The 16,988-nt window shown below is 44.7% G+C and overlaps 1 protein-coding gene across 1 annotated transcript in view; it reads right to left on the reverse strand.

Moving 5' to 3' along the window:
• CCDC3 (coiled-coil domain containing 3) overlaps positions 1-15,425 on the reverse strand; it is a 92,669-nt gene extending 77,244 nt beyond the window's left edge. The window contains exons 1-2 of the mRNA XM_027560248.1: positions 14,834-15,425; positions 10,799-10,973 (exon numbers count right to left, since the gene is read on the reverse strand). Coding sequence (XP_027416049.1) covers positions 10,799-10,973; positions 14,834-15,207 — 549 coding nt within the window. The 5' untranslated portion in view covers positions 15,208-15,425. The remainder of the gene's footprint in view (positions 1-10,798; positions 10,974-14,833) is intronic.
• Between the last annotated feature and the right edge of the window lie 1,563 nt (positions 15,426-16,988).

The following is a 16,988-nucleotide window of genomic DNA, read 5'->3' on the forward strand; positions in this document are numbered from 1 at the left end:
AAACTCCCCAAAGTGAAAAGCCTAGGACCAAATGGATTCAAAGTTGAATTCTACTAATATTCAAATAAGAATTAACACCAGTGCTTCTTAAACTCTTCCAAAAAGTAAAATTAGAGGAAATACATCCCAACTCATTTAATGACAGCAGCCTCACCAGATATCATAGTTGGACAAAGACACTGCAAGAATAGAAAACTACAGAACAATACCTCTGATACACATAGGTGTAAAACTCCTCAATAACACTAGCACACTGGATTCAAATATGTATCAAAAAGATTAAACACCATGACCAGTGGTGTTCCCAACTTCCCCTGGGAAGGAATGTTGGTTTAACATACACAAATCAATGTAATATATAGCACATTCACAAAATACAGTATTTGAACCACATGATCATCTCAATATGCAGAAAAAAAAAAAAACACTTGACAAAATTCAACACCCATTCATGATAAAAACTGAATAAAATAAATATAAAAGAAATTTCCTCAACACAATAAAGGCCATTTATGAAAAGCCCATGGCTAACATCATAATCAGTGGGGAAAACTGAAGGCTTTCCTATTCATGCCAATTCTACTAAACATAATACTGGAAGTACTGGCAAAAAAAAAAAGACATAAAAGGCATTTAAATTGGAACAAAGGAAGGAAAACTATCTCTGTTTGCAGATGTCATGATTCTATATGTAGAAAACCCTGAAGACTCTACACACATGCCACAAATTTAGAATACATGATCCAGTAAAGCTTTAGGATATGAATCTACATGACAAAAAAAAACCCCAAAAAGCAGTTGTATTTGTTTACACCAACAACAATCCGAAAAGGAAATGAGTAAGCAATCCTATCGATGATGTCACCTAAGAGAACAAAATACCTAGGAACAAATCTAACCAAGGAAGTAAACGATCTATGCCCTGAAAACTTTATAAGATTGATGAGAAAGACAAAAATCAATGGGGAGAGGTCCCATATTTATGGACTGGAAGAACTAATATTGCTAAAAATGCCTATATTACCCACAGTGATCTAGAGATTCAAAACAATGGCTATTAAAATTTCAGTGGCATTTTCCACAGAAATGGAAAAAACAATTCAAAAATTTGTGTGGAACTGCAAAGATTCTGAATAGCCAAAGCAACCTTTTTTTTTTTTTTTTTTAACCACCCACGTGTATTAACTTCATTTAGTGATAAAGAGGCCCAGAGAGTTCAGTGCTTGTGCAAGGAAACAGAACTAGCAGGTCATGCAACCAGGATGCGAAAGTGTCAGGTGCTTAACTAGGTTGTCCTTCCCCCTCCTTTCTTTTTCCTTTTTTTAAAAAATTAATTTATTTGTTTTAATTGGAAGCTAATTACTTTGTAATACTGTAGTGGTTTTCGCCACACACTGACATGAATCAGCCATGGGTGTACATGTGCCTCCCTCCTCCCTCCCCATCCCATCCCTCTGGGTTGTCCCAGTGCACCAGCTTTGAGTGCCCTGTTTCATGCATTGAACATGGACTGGTGATCTATTTCACATATGGTAATATACATGTTTCAATGCTGTTCTCTCAAATCATCCCACCCTCGCCTGTTTCCCACAGACTCCAAAAGTCTGTTCTTTATATCTGTGTCTCTTTTGCTGTCTTGATATAGGGTCATTGTTACCATCTTTCTAAATTCCATATATATGTGTTAACATACTGTATTGGTGTTTTTCTTTCTGACTTACTTCACTCTGTATAATAGGCTCCAGTTTCATCCACCTCATTAGAACTTTTTCAAGTGTGTTCTTCTTAATAGCTGAGTAATACTCCATTGTGTACATGTACCACAGCTTATCCATTCATCTGCTGATGGACATCTAGGTTGCTTCCATGTCCTAGCTATTGTAAACAGTGCTGTGAAGAACACTGGGGTACATGTGTCTCTCAATTCTGGTTTCCTCAGTGTATGACCAGCAGTGGGATTTCTGGGTCGTATTAACCAAAGCAATCTTAAAAAAAAGAACAAAGCTGGAGGCATCACTGTTCCTGTTTCAAGTTATATTAAAAGGTATAGTAATTAAAACAGTATGGTACAAACCTAAAAACAAAGACCAGGGGGACAGAATAGAGAGCCCAGAAATAAATCCACACAGTTACAGTCAAATAATCTACAGTAAAATGCGAAGAACATAAAATGGGGAAGATTCATTTCTTTAACAATTACGTTGGTAAAACTGGATTCACATGAAGATAAATGAAAGTTGACCCTTATTTCACTCTATACGGGGCTTCCCTGTTGGCTCAGATGGTAAAGAATCTGCTGTAATGCAGGGGACCCAGGTTTGATCCCTGGGTTGGGAAGATCCCCTGGAGAAGGGAATGGCTACCCATTTCATTATTCTTGCCTGGAGAATCCCTATGGACAGAGAATCCTGGAGGGCTACAGTCCACAGGGTTCACAAAGAGTGGGACACGACTAAGTGACTAATACTTTCACTCTATATACACAAACGAACTCAGTGTAAAGACTTACAGGTAAGACCTGAAACTAGAAAACAGAAAAAGAAATTGCTTCTTGACGCTGGTATGAGCAATTATTTTCTACATAGGACGCCAAAAGCACAGGCAACAGAAGCAAAAACTGATAAACTGGATTACACCAAAATAAAAAGCTCCTGTGCAGCAAAGGAAACAATAAAATAAAAGGGCGACCTATTGCCCTTTTAATTTAAAAACCATCCATCTGGTCCAAAACATACAGGGAAATCTTACAAATAAATAGTAAAACCATCTGATTGTTTAAAAATAGGTGGAGGTTCTGAACAGACAGACAAATGACTAGCTAATCAAGGAAATGCAAACCGAAGCCATACTGGGATATCACCTCATGCCTGTTACTCTGGCTGTGTGAGTGTGTTAGTCACTCAGTCATGTCTGACTCTTTGTGACCCCATGGACTGTAGCCCACCAGGCTCCTCTCTCTCCATGGAATTCTCCAGGCAAGAATAATGGAGTGGGTAGCCGTTTCCTGCTCCAGGGGATCTTTCCGACCCAGGGATTGAACCTGGGTATCCTACATTACAGGCAGATTCTTTACCGTCTGAGCCACCAGGGAAGCCTGTTACTATGGCTATGATCCAAAAAATGAAAGATAACGTGTTAGCAAGGATATGGAGAAAAGAGAACATTTGTACATCGTTGATGGGAATGACAACTGGTGCAGTCATTATGGGCAACAGTCCAAATGCAAGGTCCTCAAAATATTAAAAATAGAACTACCATCCAGAAAACCCTCTTCTGAGTATACAAGCAAATGACATCAGTACGTCTAAGAAATCAGTACCATATTCACTGAATCATTCATCACAATAGCCAATTCATGGAAACAACCTGTATCCATCAACAAATGAAGAAAAATGTGGCATATGTATTAATACATACAAAGGAATATTACTCAGCCACAGGAAAGAAGGAAATTCTGCCCTTTGTGATAACACAGATGAACCTTGAGAACATCACGATCAGTGATACAAGTCAAGGAAAGACAAATACTATTTGGTCGCACTTATATGTAGAATTTTTCTTAAAACCCACACTGAGATAGCACCACACACTTATTAGAATATCCATTTTGTTTTTAAACTGACAATTCTGAGTACAAATGAGAATGAAGAACAACTGGAAACCTCATACAAGGCTAATGCAAAGACAAAATGAGAAAGCCTGCATTTCAGTCTCTTCACCACTTACTAGCTGGATGATCTTGTGCAACCTACTTAATTGCCCTAAATCTCAGTTTCCTCATCTGTAAAATAGACATGCTGACACTTCCAATGTTAACGTGCCTCACACTGTTTCTGAGAAGTCTAACTGAAGTGTAAATACTTCTAAAAATTGGGCCAACTATACAAAGATTATGACTTCCCTGGTGGCTCAGACGATAAAGCGTCTGCCTGCAATGCGGGAGACCTGGGTTCAATTTCTGGGTCAGGAAGATCCTCTGGAGAAGGAAATGGCACCCCACTCAGTACTCTTGCCTGGAAAACCCCATGGACGGAGAAGCCTGATAGGCTACAGTCCATGGGGTCGCAAAGAGTCGGACACGACTGAGCGACTTCACTTTCACTTTCATACAAAGATGAAAGTATCATCTCTAATTTTAAAAAATGCTTTAGCCATTAAAAGCGAACTATAGACATATACCACAGACAAATCTCAAGCGCATTCTGCTATATAAAAGAAGACAAATTTTAAAAAGAAAAGCAACATAATGATTCTATTCACATGACATTCTGGAAAATGCAAAACTAGCTGGAGAACCCTTTAGAAGTCCCCAGGATTTGAGGTTGGGGAGGGGTCTGACCACACAGTGGCAGCCCAGGGCAGGGTTTCAGCAGTGACGGAAGCTTTCTATATTGTGGTTGGAGTTGCAGTTGTTCAACCATGTGTATCTGTCAAACATAACTGTATATGAAAAAGTGAATTTTATTGTGTGGAATTAAATATTCATTTAGAGAACAGAAATAGAGGAAGAAAGAGAGGCCCCTGCTTTCTAAGGTCTCAGAGCTCTCTGAATGAGAGAGAATTCGTGAGAGAATTCATTCAACAAATGTATGAGACACCACAAAAATGCACCACATGTACAACAAGGAATAGAATAGATACTCCTGCCCTCAAGTAGTCTAGTCTGTTTGGGAAGACAGCATCTCATGAGTAGGAAAACAGGGACCAAGAGGCTTTGACCAGGATGGCTGCCATTAAAACAAAACAAAACCCCTCCCTCAACTATTTCGCCCCTTCACCTAAAGCCTCAATGGTGTTCAACCCACAACTGTACACCCTGAAGGAGCTGCCCTCCCTCCTCCACGCCACAACCTAGATTCTGCTCTCTCCCTCTCCCGAACTGTTCTCTCTGCCAGTGGAGTAAGGTGCTTATTTTAGCCCTCCTCCTACCTGACTTCTCAAGAGCTCTTGGTTGTCAATCACTCATCCTTCTGCACACATTCTGTGCTGTTCACGCTCCTGGATTTTTCTCGGGCGCCTCTGCCCTCTCACCAGTGTTAGCATTTCACAAGGCTCAGACCTACCTGCGGGCTTCGACTCTCTCTAAGTCCTCTCCCTTGGAAATCTCATCCATATCCAGGTTCAGCTGACACCTGGATATCACTTAGTCCCAAAGGCATATCCTCCACTCAGAGCTCTTCTCAAACCTCCAAACACAGATCCAACCACCTACTCAAGCTCTCACGCGGACAGCTCAAGGGCACCTCAACTCAACATGTCCAGCACTGGACTCAGGAATTCCTCTCCAAACCTGTCCTATTCCATTTATCCTGGTATGCAGTCAGCCAGGAACACAGGAGTCATCTTTGTCCCTCCCACATAGTTTACCAGCCAAACCCAAACCGCCATGACATCTACTGATTTTAGATCCTAAATCTCTCTCAAGTTTGCCTACATCGCTCCATCCCCTCCACCTTCACCCGAGCCCAACATCTATCTGGCTGCTTTCAAACAACCACTGCCTCTTCTTACCATGTCATCTGGATCCCCTCCAATATATTTCCCACTTCGGTTTTTTTTTTTTTAAATATGCATTTGCTCCCATCACCTGTTGCTTTCAAAACATCAGAGGTGTCCCATTACTGTTAGAACAAAGCCCAGTCCTCACCAGAAACTATCAATCCCCACATGGTCTGGCCCCACTTAGAGCTCTTGCCACATCCTTCTCACTCACTCCCTTTCCTCCAGCTACTGGGGATTTCTTTGATTTTCTCAAAGGCACCATGGATCCTGCTACCACATGGCCTTTGCACAGATTCTTCACCTCTCTGGATTTCTCTCATTATCCCAATACTCCCACATTAACTAGAGTATCTCCTCTTCCATCAGATTTTAGCTCCAGTATAATTCAGCAGCAAAAGCTTTCTTTATCCCTAAGTCTAGGTCAGACTTCCTGATTATTTCCTTTCTTTCCCTTGAAGCATTTATTTCCATTTTAAATTCTAAAGTCATTAATGTGGTCTTTTGATTGTATTCACCACCAGCGCTAGGACTATAAACTTCATGAGGTCAGGGACTTTGTATTTTTCTCAACATTGAAACTCTGGTATCTAACACAGCAGCTGCCTCATGGCAGTCACTCAACAGCCACTTGCTAAAGACTGGACTCAACAATTCCACAAAATGAGGTGTGTACTGATATAATGTCATACATGTCCACACTCCATGTAATATCCATGGACTGGAAACAGTGTTACTACCTATCAACAGGGGACTTGATTAAATACACAGTAAGGCATTAATACAATGGAATACGACACAGCTGTTTAAACCAACGTACATGTCTAGATACAGCAACTTACATGTCTACTTACACGTCCCACAACCACGTGTGCGCATCGCAGTGCCACTGGTACCAAAAGTGTGTGTTAGTCACGCAGTCGTGTCCGACTCTTTGTGACCCCAGGGACTGAAGCCCGTCAGGCTCCTCTGTCCATGGGATTCTCCAGGCAGGAATATAGGAGTGGGCTGCCATGCCCTTAAAGAAGACAGTGAATCTTGACTGAAGTGTTTGTTGGGGGAGAATACTCATTGGAAGCTTACAAGAAACTATTAACAGTGGTTATTCATTTGGAGGGTAGGTGGGAACTGGGTGGATGGGTGTCCGAGGTGGGAGAAATAACTCTACTGACTACCATTTTATACTTTCAGATTTGGGAATCCACGTGAACATGGTTTATAACTCAGTACATGAATTTTTAAGTGCTCTGTGACCAGAACCCAGTAAAGTCTGTTGAATGAATTACAACACACGAGAGCTTCCCCGTCATCTGTTCCCCTCTCCACCACCCACCCTGTCAGCCCTGCTCCCACTGCCACTGCCCTGGGAAGACACCGGAAGCTTTTAAAAAGCTGCATAATCTTTAAGATTTAAAGCCATACTTTCTAAATATCCATTTATAGTCATAAACCCCTCCATCACTCTTTACAACTGACAAAGTGCTTTCAAACCTATGATCTAATGGGGTCCTTAAGACAACCTGAGACAGTTTATATGTTTTGAAAGTGAAAGTCACTCAGTCATGTCCGACTCTTTGCAACCCCATGGACTATACAGTTCATGGCATTCTCCAGGCCAGGATATTGGAGAGGATAGCCTTTCCCTTCTCCAGGGGATTTGCCAACCCAAGGATGAAACCCAGGTCTCCTGCACTGCAGGGGGATTCTTTACTAGTTGAGCCACAAGGGAAGCCCAAGAATACTGGAGTGGGTAGCCTATCCCTTCTCCAGCAGATCTTCCTGACCCAGGAATCGAACTGGGGTCTCCTGCATTGCAGGCAGATTTTTTACCAACTGAGCTATCAGGGAAGGAGAAAACTGAAGTTGTGGGAAATTAAGGGTTCTGCCTGAGGTCACGCCTCTGAAAATGGCACAGCCAATCCGGATTGCCTGATGAGGATGGTACCTCCCTCACCATCCTTCCCAACTCTAAAAAGGGAAAAAAGAAAGATGACAGGAGGTCTTCCACAGATTTTATGTCAGTCCCATGACACTCTAGGTCAGATTGATGTATGTGTGGGTCAGTCTGGGTTGCGGTCCCGGGGGACAGGACTTGCTGAGAGAGGAAAACAGCCAACTTTTGTTTTGATTGCTACACTCACCCAGCCGGGAAGAAAAAAGGAAAGGAAAATGTTCTTGGCTAGCGTGGAGAGAACCCTGCCAGAAAATGGGATGGATGCTCTAACTTGCCAAAGACATCCCCGGAGGCCCCATTAACACCATGATACTGAACCAGAGAGATGCTGAACACTTAGGAGTGCTGCTGATTCCCTGGCAACTTTTGAAAGCAAGCTTGTTTCCACTGACGGAAGCAAGGGGTGGGGGGGTGGGGGGAGGGGGGAGCGGTGGGATGTCTAAGGATGGGATTAGAGAATGGGAGGATTTGGCTGCTGAGGACCGAGTTGCAGGTTGTCCTGGGTATGTATCACAAAAAGTTTCCCTACATCAGATTTTCCTCTGGTTCCATTTCTTAACCTCCAGACTGACCCTAGAGTCCCAGATTCATGTGATGCTCCAAGAGAATGAGAAGGAGAAGATGCACCCTTCACGACCACAATCTAAGCACACTGTTCGAGCTTACTGGGGACTTAGAGAAGAGCAGCAGCAAGAGTGGAAATGATGAGAATGCATCAGTGTGCCCCCTGAATTCATCATCATCTAAGACACGGCATGTGATATAGGGAAACTGTGTAATGTGCACCGTCCAGGGCCATTCATAATGGTCTCAGAACAAATGAAGGATTCACATGTTCCCATTAGCAAGAGTCTAACTGGAATTAAAAGGTGACCCAAACAAGCTCCTCTGACCCTGTCTAAAATGGAAGACCCATCACCTTAGGAAAAACAGACTGTTTGTGTCGTAACATGATTTATTTACCCTGCATAGGAGAGAAAGCAGGATACTCACCTTCACACAGAAAAAGCAGAGAGGACTTCGCTGGTGGCACAGTGGATAGGAATCCATCTGCCAGAGCAGGGACATTGGTTCAATCCCTGGTCCAGGAAGATCCCACAAGCTGCAGATCAACTAGGCCCGTGTGCCAAAACTAGTGAGCCCACAACCCACAACTACTGAGACCCATGTGCTCAGAGCCTGTGCTCTGCGATGAGGGAAGATACTGCAATAAGAAGCCTGTGCGCTGCAACAAAGAGTAGCCTTCGCTTGCCATGACTAGAGAAAAGCCCTCACGGCAACAAACATCCAGCGCAACTGAACATAAGTTGTTTTTTTTTTTTTAAGGCAGATAATTTTTAGTTTTAGTTTTTTTTTCAAGAAAGAAGCAAGTAACTGTCCATAACTCTTCGTCTAATTCTGACACCTTCAATTCACAACTATTTTAATCACTGCAGAGAAAGTAAAAATATCTCATGGAATATCATAAAATATAAATGCTAGCACCGTAGTTTTATTTTAAACCTAAATTCTCAAATGAACTAGCTAATTTAACTCAGCTCTGATGTGGTACCTTTCAAAGTGGGCAGAAGAAGGAGCCAAGACGTGACACATACAAAGTCCATCAACACCTCAATTTGGCTCTGCAGCAGCTCAGCAACCTGGAACAATTAATTCTCTTTCCCCAAAAGCTTCTGACTCAGCGCAAACACACATACCCACCCTCTGTTATCTAAGAGACCAGGATGATGAAATGGAAGAGGAATTCTCCCCAAGATCAACATCTGACCACCCAAAACAGGACTGCCTTCACATTAAAACAATTCTCCACAGTCTCATTGTTCTATTTTTTTCGAATGATGGAGAATCTAATTGCAGTAAAATGTTAATAGCTTCATTGTGTGACCACAGGGCTAATCAGTTATATATCTAAAGAGTTTGGGGCTCAGCTGCGAGATATTTTTGGATCAACATCTGATCTCTTGACATCAGTGTACTATTACCAAGGATTTAGTACATGAAGCAAAAATCCCACAGAATGGAGAACCACAGGACCAAGACTAAAAAGATTTAATTTGAACATGCTACGGTCTGACCCAGGCTGGGGATACTCAGGCTTATACTTGGTGGTTCCAGTTCAATGTGGAGTGGGCGCTGGCACAGATTAAGAGCCGGGTAGGAAAAAAAGAAGAGTGGGGCAGGGGAAAGAAAGGTGTTTAGATCCATGTGGGGAGTGAAATATATGACAAGCACTCAGAAGATTTTGGCAAATCTTGAAGAGGGGTCATGGAGTTGAGAACCGTCAGTAGGGCAGGCCTAAGGAAGGAACCCTGGATAACGTATGGAAAGGAAGAATCAACACTTTTCTGCAGTCGGATGCATTTGCCCACGATGAGAACAGTTTCTGTGCAAAGAACATGAAGAAAGCCTCCAGGTGCCATGGAGCCCTGGGCAGGAGGTTTGGAAGAACAAGGTCACTCCCCTAGGGCAACCCACAAGACAAGAGAAAGACAGCGCCCCCACCAAGGCCACCACAGATGCGGGAAAGAAGGAAACCACCTAATACATGCACGTTGGTTCATTAACCCACATCAGAACTGTCTCCTGCTGTCTGTCACGTGGTCCTATAAACATCTTGGTGGGAGACTGGGAGCGATGGGCCACGGCCTCCCTGCTCCCCTGGCTCAGTTGCATGCCACTGCTCGAAGAAAGCGACAGTCCTCGAAATATCCCCACAACTCAGGCATCTGCCTCAGACTGAAAGGTGCCTTTTCTATCTTCATGCCCAGAGTGATCCGGATCCTTCTGTTCCATGGGAACTAGATCCTGCCACTAAAGGTTTGCATGCTGCAACTGAAGATCCTGCATGCTGCAGAAAGACTGAAGATCCCACATGCCACAACTAGGACCCAGCAGGGCCAAGTAAAAACATACATAAGTATTTGAAATCAACAACAGAAGTAGTCATAACAGCTCAGTGTATTGAGTGCTTACTCTCAAACACCTCACTAAAGGCTTTACCTATTGACATTCCCTACATAGTTAAATCATGTCGCATCCGCCCTAAGATACAGATGTTACTATTGCTTCCAATTTACAGAAGAGGAAACTGAGGCACAGCATGCCAACCTTCAGCCCAACTTGTCCCCTCACTTTGTGAGGAACCTCATGCCACACAGTACAGCCTGAGGACTCCAGAGTTTGTGAGCAGTGCTTGTCAGCTTCTGGGAGGGCTGTGGAGAGGGTGAAAAATACCTCTTGATCTGGACTTTGGAAGAGGCCTCTTGACCCCCTTGCTCTCAACATTCGTATGAGTCATAGCTCTCTTATTATTTTGCTGTAGCACAGGGTATAGCCAATTCTTACCCTAGTGTCTTCTTGGACCTCCCAGTCACTGGAGAAAGTCGCCAGCTGCTGCCCTTGTGAACAGTTTGAAAACTGGAAAAGGCTAGAAAACATCCTTCTGTTCTCTTGAGTGTCTGGAAAGATGGCATCTTGGAAATTGACTCCATGAGGCAAGAGGTTATAGTTCTCATCCATCCTAATGGAAAAAAAGGAGGCAAGAGCTGTAGGCTGGACACCCATGGGGTGTGCCATGTCGAATTGAGAATCAACAGAAGACTGTGACAGAGTTGCCAGTTATACAACATCTTTTTTTAAAGTAGAGTTTAATTACAATGTTGTGCTAATTTCTGCTGTAAAGTGACTCAGTTATACATATATATACATTTTTTATATCTTTTCCATTATGGTTTATCCCAGGAGATTGGATATGGTTCCCTGTGCTAAGGTAGGACCTTGCTGTTTATTCCAAATATAACAGTTTGCATCTGCTAACCCCAAACACCCAGTCCGTCCGTCTCCCTCCCTCCATTCCCCTTGGCAACCACACGTTTATTCTCTGTATCCATGAGTCTGTTTCTGTTTTGTAAATAGGTTCATTCGTGCCATATTTTAGATTCCACATATAAGTGATATAATATGGTATTTATTCTTCTCTTTGTGACTTACTCCGCTTAGTAGAATTATCTCTAGTTCCATCCATGTTGCTGCAAATGGCATTCTTTCTTTCTTGTTCTGGCTGAGTAATATTCATATATACATACCACATTTTCTTTAATCATTCAACTATCAAGGGACATCTAGGCTGTTTCCGTATCTTGGCTGTTGGGAATACTGCTATGAACATGGGGGTGCATGTATGTTCCTGAATTACAGCTTTGTCCGGGGATATGCCCACGAGGGGGACTGCTGGATCATATGGTGGTCCTATGAACTTTCTGAGGATCCCCCATACTGTTTTCCATAGTGGCTACCCCAACTTACATTCCCACCAACAGTGTAGGAGGGTTCCCTTTTCTCCACACTCTCTCCAACATTTGCTATTTGTTCTTTTTTGATGATAGCCATTCCGTCTGATAGGAGATGGTACCTGGCGGTAGCTTTGATTTGCATTTCTCTAAGAATTAGTGATGCTGAGTATATTTTCATGTGTGTACTGGCCATCTGCATGTCTTCTTTGGAGAAATGTCTGTTAAGGTTTTCTGCCCATTTTTTGATTGGGTTTTTTTGTTGTTGAGTTGTATGGTCTGTATATTTGAAATTAAGCCCTGGTCTATTGCATCATTTGCAAATACTTTCTCCCATTCTTTAGGTTGTCTTTTTTTTTTTTTTTTATGGTTTTCTTTGCTGTGCAGAAGCTTATAAGTTTGATCAGGTCCCCTTTGTTTATATGTGGTTTTATTTCTATTACCTTGGGAGACTGACCTAGGAAAACAAAGGTCCAATTTATGTCAGAGAACATTTTGCCCATGCTCTCTTCTAGGAGTTTTATGGCATCATGTCTTATGTTTAAGTCTTTAAACCACTGTGAGATATTTTTGTGCAGTGTGAGGGTATATTCTAACTTCACTGATTTACATGCAGCTTCCAATTACACATTTACAGGGCTCGCCTTAGAGGAGTCACTCTCTCTGTTGTTTCTCTACCTCACACTGCACGTGTCTATCCTTTTTCAAAACATGTGAGTCAGGGGACGGGTGCGGGTGAACATTTGTGTATCTCCCAAGCTGCCTTCCTTCTCCTAGTGGAGTGCTCCTTGTTTCCTGGGCAAAGGAAAGCTAATTGCAATGACCCAAGATTCAAGTCCTACCACTGCTACTTATCTCCTGTTTGACACACAGCGAATTTCTTAAATTCTCTAAGCTTAAAGCACAATCTATAAAACGAGGATGACAACAGCATCCTTATTTGTTTAATGATGAGGAGTGCATTTTTTTAAAAGTAAGTAAAGTATTTGACACAGAGTAAGCACCGTATAAAACTTAACATTTTAACAGAACCCTGCGTAAAGTACCTGTTGGCAAGACAGAGAAGTCAAGAGAAGGAAAAGGAGAGATGGAAGCGGCACTCCAGCCCAAAGTACGCATTTGGGGGCTCACCAGGGAGTCTCCACTGCCACTCTCTCCCGTGACACTGACCAGAATCTGTTCTCCTCTCCGAGGGGCCCAGAATAACAGAGGAATGATTTGTTTGTGGTTGTTAACACACATCAGGGCAATACAGCCCTCTGAAATAGAAATCTTGTCAGACCACCATTTGACTCTGTATCTCTGCCCTAACGTTTTATAAATATGTCAGAGAAAAAGAGGAAAGAGCTGGCTGACCACCAGAGAGCCAGTGGACAAAACTGTATTTCATTATAAAATCGGAAAAGAAAATAATGTCTCCTTAAGTACTCTGGCTCTTTTTACTTTGGAAAATAAAGTTTTATTGTTGAATAGTTTTAGAGCTGGTTTCCCTATAAAGACATGTAAAAATCTAAGTTTCTCCATATCAAGAAGGTACTATCTCACTCCTTGCCAGCTTTATTTAGAAACTGTATTTCTCCAGTATTTTTTTTTTAATTCAACTTAATCTGGCTAAACCACCCAAGCCAACACAAAGCACGCCATGTATTCTAAACTTAGATATTCTGGCTTTAATATGGAAAACATGTGTTACTGCAAGCTTACGGACGCCCCTCTGTGGAACCTTCTGTCTTCTTTCTCAGTGATGTGAAATCTCAAGAGCTAAAAGTTAGTCTGCAGACCAAGGTCATGGCTATTCCAAATATCCTTAATGCTCTGCCACATACTGGGAAGATGGGACTTATTGTCCAATCACTATCCGTTAGATTCCATTTTGAGGTTCCTCCCAGTTCCTCTGTTTCAGCCTCCTCCTCCAACTGGAGAGAACCAATGTATTAGGGTTCCACCTGCTGTTTTGTATTGCAAACTTCAGTTGAACCCATAACCTGAACCCTTATCTACATGCATTTCGTCGTGACCACACGACAAACTTTCATGGAACTTCACAAGATTCCAGGAGTCTCCCAACAGACAAGGCCTGGTCTAATTCACCTCTCTGTTCTTCAAAGCTCTGTGAGCACCTTCCCAATCCCTTAATGCCCCCACCCCCAGGCCCTTCCTCTGTCAACTTTGGCTATTTGGAAGAGCCTGGCATTGAGATCTGCTGGCAGCTGATACGAGCTAATCCGAGTGGAACACGAGGACAGCTGGGCTGCATTCCACGCGGTCCCGTCTTGGCGTTTAAGCAGGTGTGCAGAGCTGAGCAACTACACGCGCCTCATCTGACCTGCACCAGGTGTTCTGCAGCAGGTACTAGGCTCTAATCTCAACCAACCTCGTTTGGCACATTATGAAGGTGAGGCTCTTGAGGTTCTTGACAAGGTCAGTAACTTGCTCAAAATGACAGGAAGAACACAGCCAGAATTCCAACAATTGTCTGATTCCAAAGGTGTTTGGATTGGTTTTGACCACTGTCCATCCCAAACGACTCCCACAGCATCCACTTTAAAAAATAGCTTTCCTCCTCTATGAGGATTCCACCTCAATTAGGGTTCCACTTTCTTATTTCAAACTCCAGGAGACGCCGTCACCTGAACTCTTACCCACAGGCATCTCATCTGCACCACAGACCAACCTTCATGGAACTCACCCAGAGAGGGCGCCTGTCCGATTGCCCTTCACACTCCTCAGAGCGCTGTGACCAGGGCCTTCTTCCCCCATCACCCCCCGCATAAACCTCTGCTATCGGGAATAGGCTGTTTGTTGCTGGAAACCACCTTGAGCTTTGGCCTGAAACACTCTTCCCTGGTCAAGCACGGGAGCCATCCCTGTTTTTTCAACAGTCTTAGCCAGAGGCTCCCAAGATCTCTGTAGACACGAGGAGCACCAAAGAGCAGAAAATGGGAAGGAGACCAGGGGAGACCAGGGCATCACTTAACATCGCCTGGACGGGATTCTGGAGGAGTTCCTGAGCCTGCTGGGGATAAAGGTACCTCTGCTGGCCGTGCCAAGTGGCGGAAAGGATGGTATGGGCGGGAGGTGGCAGGCTCACCTGAGGAAGAAGAAATAGGAGTAATCCTGGACCACGGTGTGGGAGTGACAGGAGAAGTAGCCCAGGCCGGTGAGGTTGAGCCTGGAACCCGCTGGCACCTCGAGCATGCTGCCCCACGCCTGGTCGCACAGCATCTCGATCTCAGCGGAGTAGAAGAGCCCCGCGTCGCTGGCCTCATACTGCCAGGGCAGGTAGTTGTACAGGCCGTGCACCTCCTCGTGCAGCGCCAGCACCTTGGCGTACACGATGATCTCGGCCAGCTCGGCTCGGCAGCCCTCGCTCAGGGGTCTCCACTCGGAGGGCAGCTGGCAGCCGCGGGCGGTCCCCAGCCCGCCGGCCAGGCAGAGCGCGGCGAGCAGCAGCGGGCGCAGCATGCCGGCGGCGGGGGCGGGCGGCGGGAGCCGCCGGGTGGGCGCCGCGCCCCAGGCGCGCTACCCGGGGCGCATGGCCGGGGCGGGGAGGCCCGCGGCGGCAGCGAGAGCGTCCGGGAGCCCGAAGTGCCGGGCCCCACCAGCGGGAGGCGCAGCCCGGGGCGCTTGGCTCCGCGCACCGCTGCGGAACTCAACGTGCTGCTCCCTCCTCCGCCGGGATCCCCCTGCCGGGCCTCGCTTGGGAGGCTTTTAAAAGGGCACGGGGAGGGCCGGCCGCCGCCTCCTCCTGCCCCCCGTGGCTGGGGCGTGGGCGGCAGCGGGAGGGGCGGAGGCGGGAAGCGGTCCAGCGGCGCGCGGTGCTGGGGAGACAGCTCAGTCGGCGCTGGACCGGGAGCCCCCGGGCCGAGCTCCGTGTTTGCGCCAGCGGGGAGGTCCGCGGCCGAAAAGTCAGTGTGGGGAGCGGCGGCCCAGCCGTCTTCGAGCGCCCTGCGCACCGACCAGGTGGAAGCTCTGCAGGCACAAAGCGCGCTCCAGACATGGCCTTCTTAGAATAATTGCCGTCAATTGCCTTGAGTACTCAGCGTACGTTTTTGCATTTTCTGAGTAGCTCATTTACACTCAGATGGCACAGAAATCTAACTTTACTGTCGCAGAGTTTACCTTGGAAATTCTGTGTGATCTTTTCTGAATCTCTCTCTCCCTTTCCATCTCTTATGTTTTAACAATGCTCTAAGGAAAGCCTTCAACATCTGAAAAGCCAAAGCTTTTCACATTGCTTGGATTTTCCTACAGCCACATGGTCTCATGATTGACCTCATTCCTACTTTCAGATTCTGAACACCCTACACCTGAGAAATAGATTCAGAAGTTCCAAAGAGCTTTTCACAAGTCAATGAGTGACTCTGAAGAGACCTAAACTCCACAGTTAAATCTTTATTTCCAAATTAGGCAGTTCCTTTTATCTCCCAATTACCTTAATTATTCTTCATGTTGGGAGAAGGCAATGGCACCCCACTCCAGTACTCTTGCCTGGAAAATCCCATGGACAGAGGAGCCTGGTAGGCTGCAGTCCATGGGGTCGCTAAGAGTCGGACACGAATGAGCGACTTCACTTTCACTTTTTACTTTCATGCATTGGAGGAGGAAGTGGCAACCCACTCGTGTTCTTGCCTGGAGAATCCCAGGGACGCCGGGGCCTGGTGGGCTGCCGTCTAAGGGGTCTCACAGAGTCGGACACGACTGAAGCGACTTAGCAGTAGCAGCATGTAGCAAGAAAAGAAAAGATTATTTATAAGTATAAATATTTTATACAGTCAAAACATCATATATATGAAATAGGATGGATATAATATACATATCGTACATATGTCATACATATATTTACAATAAGTTGATAAGCAAAACTGCTGTAAAATGGAAGGCTCTTTGTTCTGCAAGCATCTTATTAACCAGGCTTTCTGCAAGTTTAAGTCTTAGAACTCAGCCAAAGTCATCTCTGACTGAAAGGAAGAGTTCTTAGGGAATTCAGAAAGGAAAGGTAAGGAGAAAAGTGGGGAGGGGGGAAGAGAGAAAATTCCAAGGCCTCACATCCCTGTGACAACCAAATCTTCCTGTGATCCCCAAGTCTTCAGTTAGGACAATTAAATTCATATATGCTTCTTGTGACAGGGCAGAAATCCAGCTGGCGTGAGGCAGGGACTCAGGAGGAAGAGGCCATGAGCAGCATGGTCTCAGGGAACCAGAAGACCCTGGAAGTCTTTGGGCATGCCTTGAAGTGAAATGGC

The sequence above is a fragment of the Bos indicus x Bos taurus genome, chromosome 13, assembly GCF_003369695.1.
Source record: "Bos indicus x Bos taurus breed Angus x Brahman F1 hybrid chromosome 13, Bos_hybrid_MaternalHap_v2.0, whole genome shotgun sequence".
Taxonomy (NCBI): domain Eukaryota; kingdom Metazoa; phylum Chordata; class Mammalia; order Artiodactyla; family Bovidae; genus Bos; species Bos indicus x Bos taurus.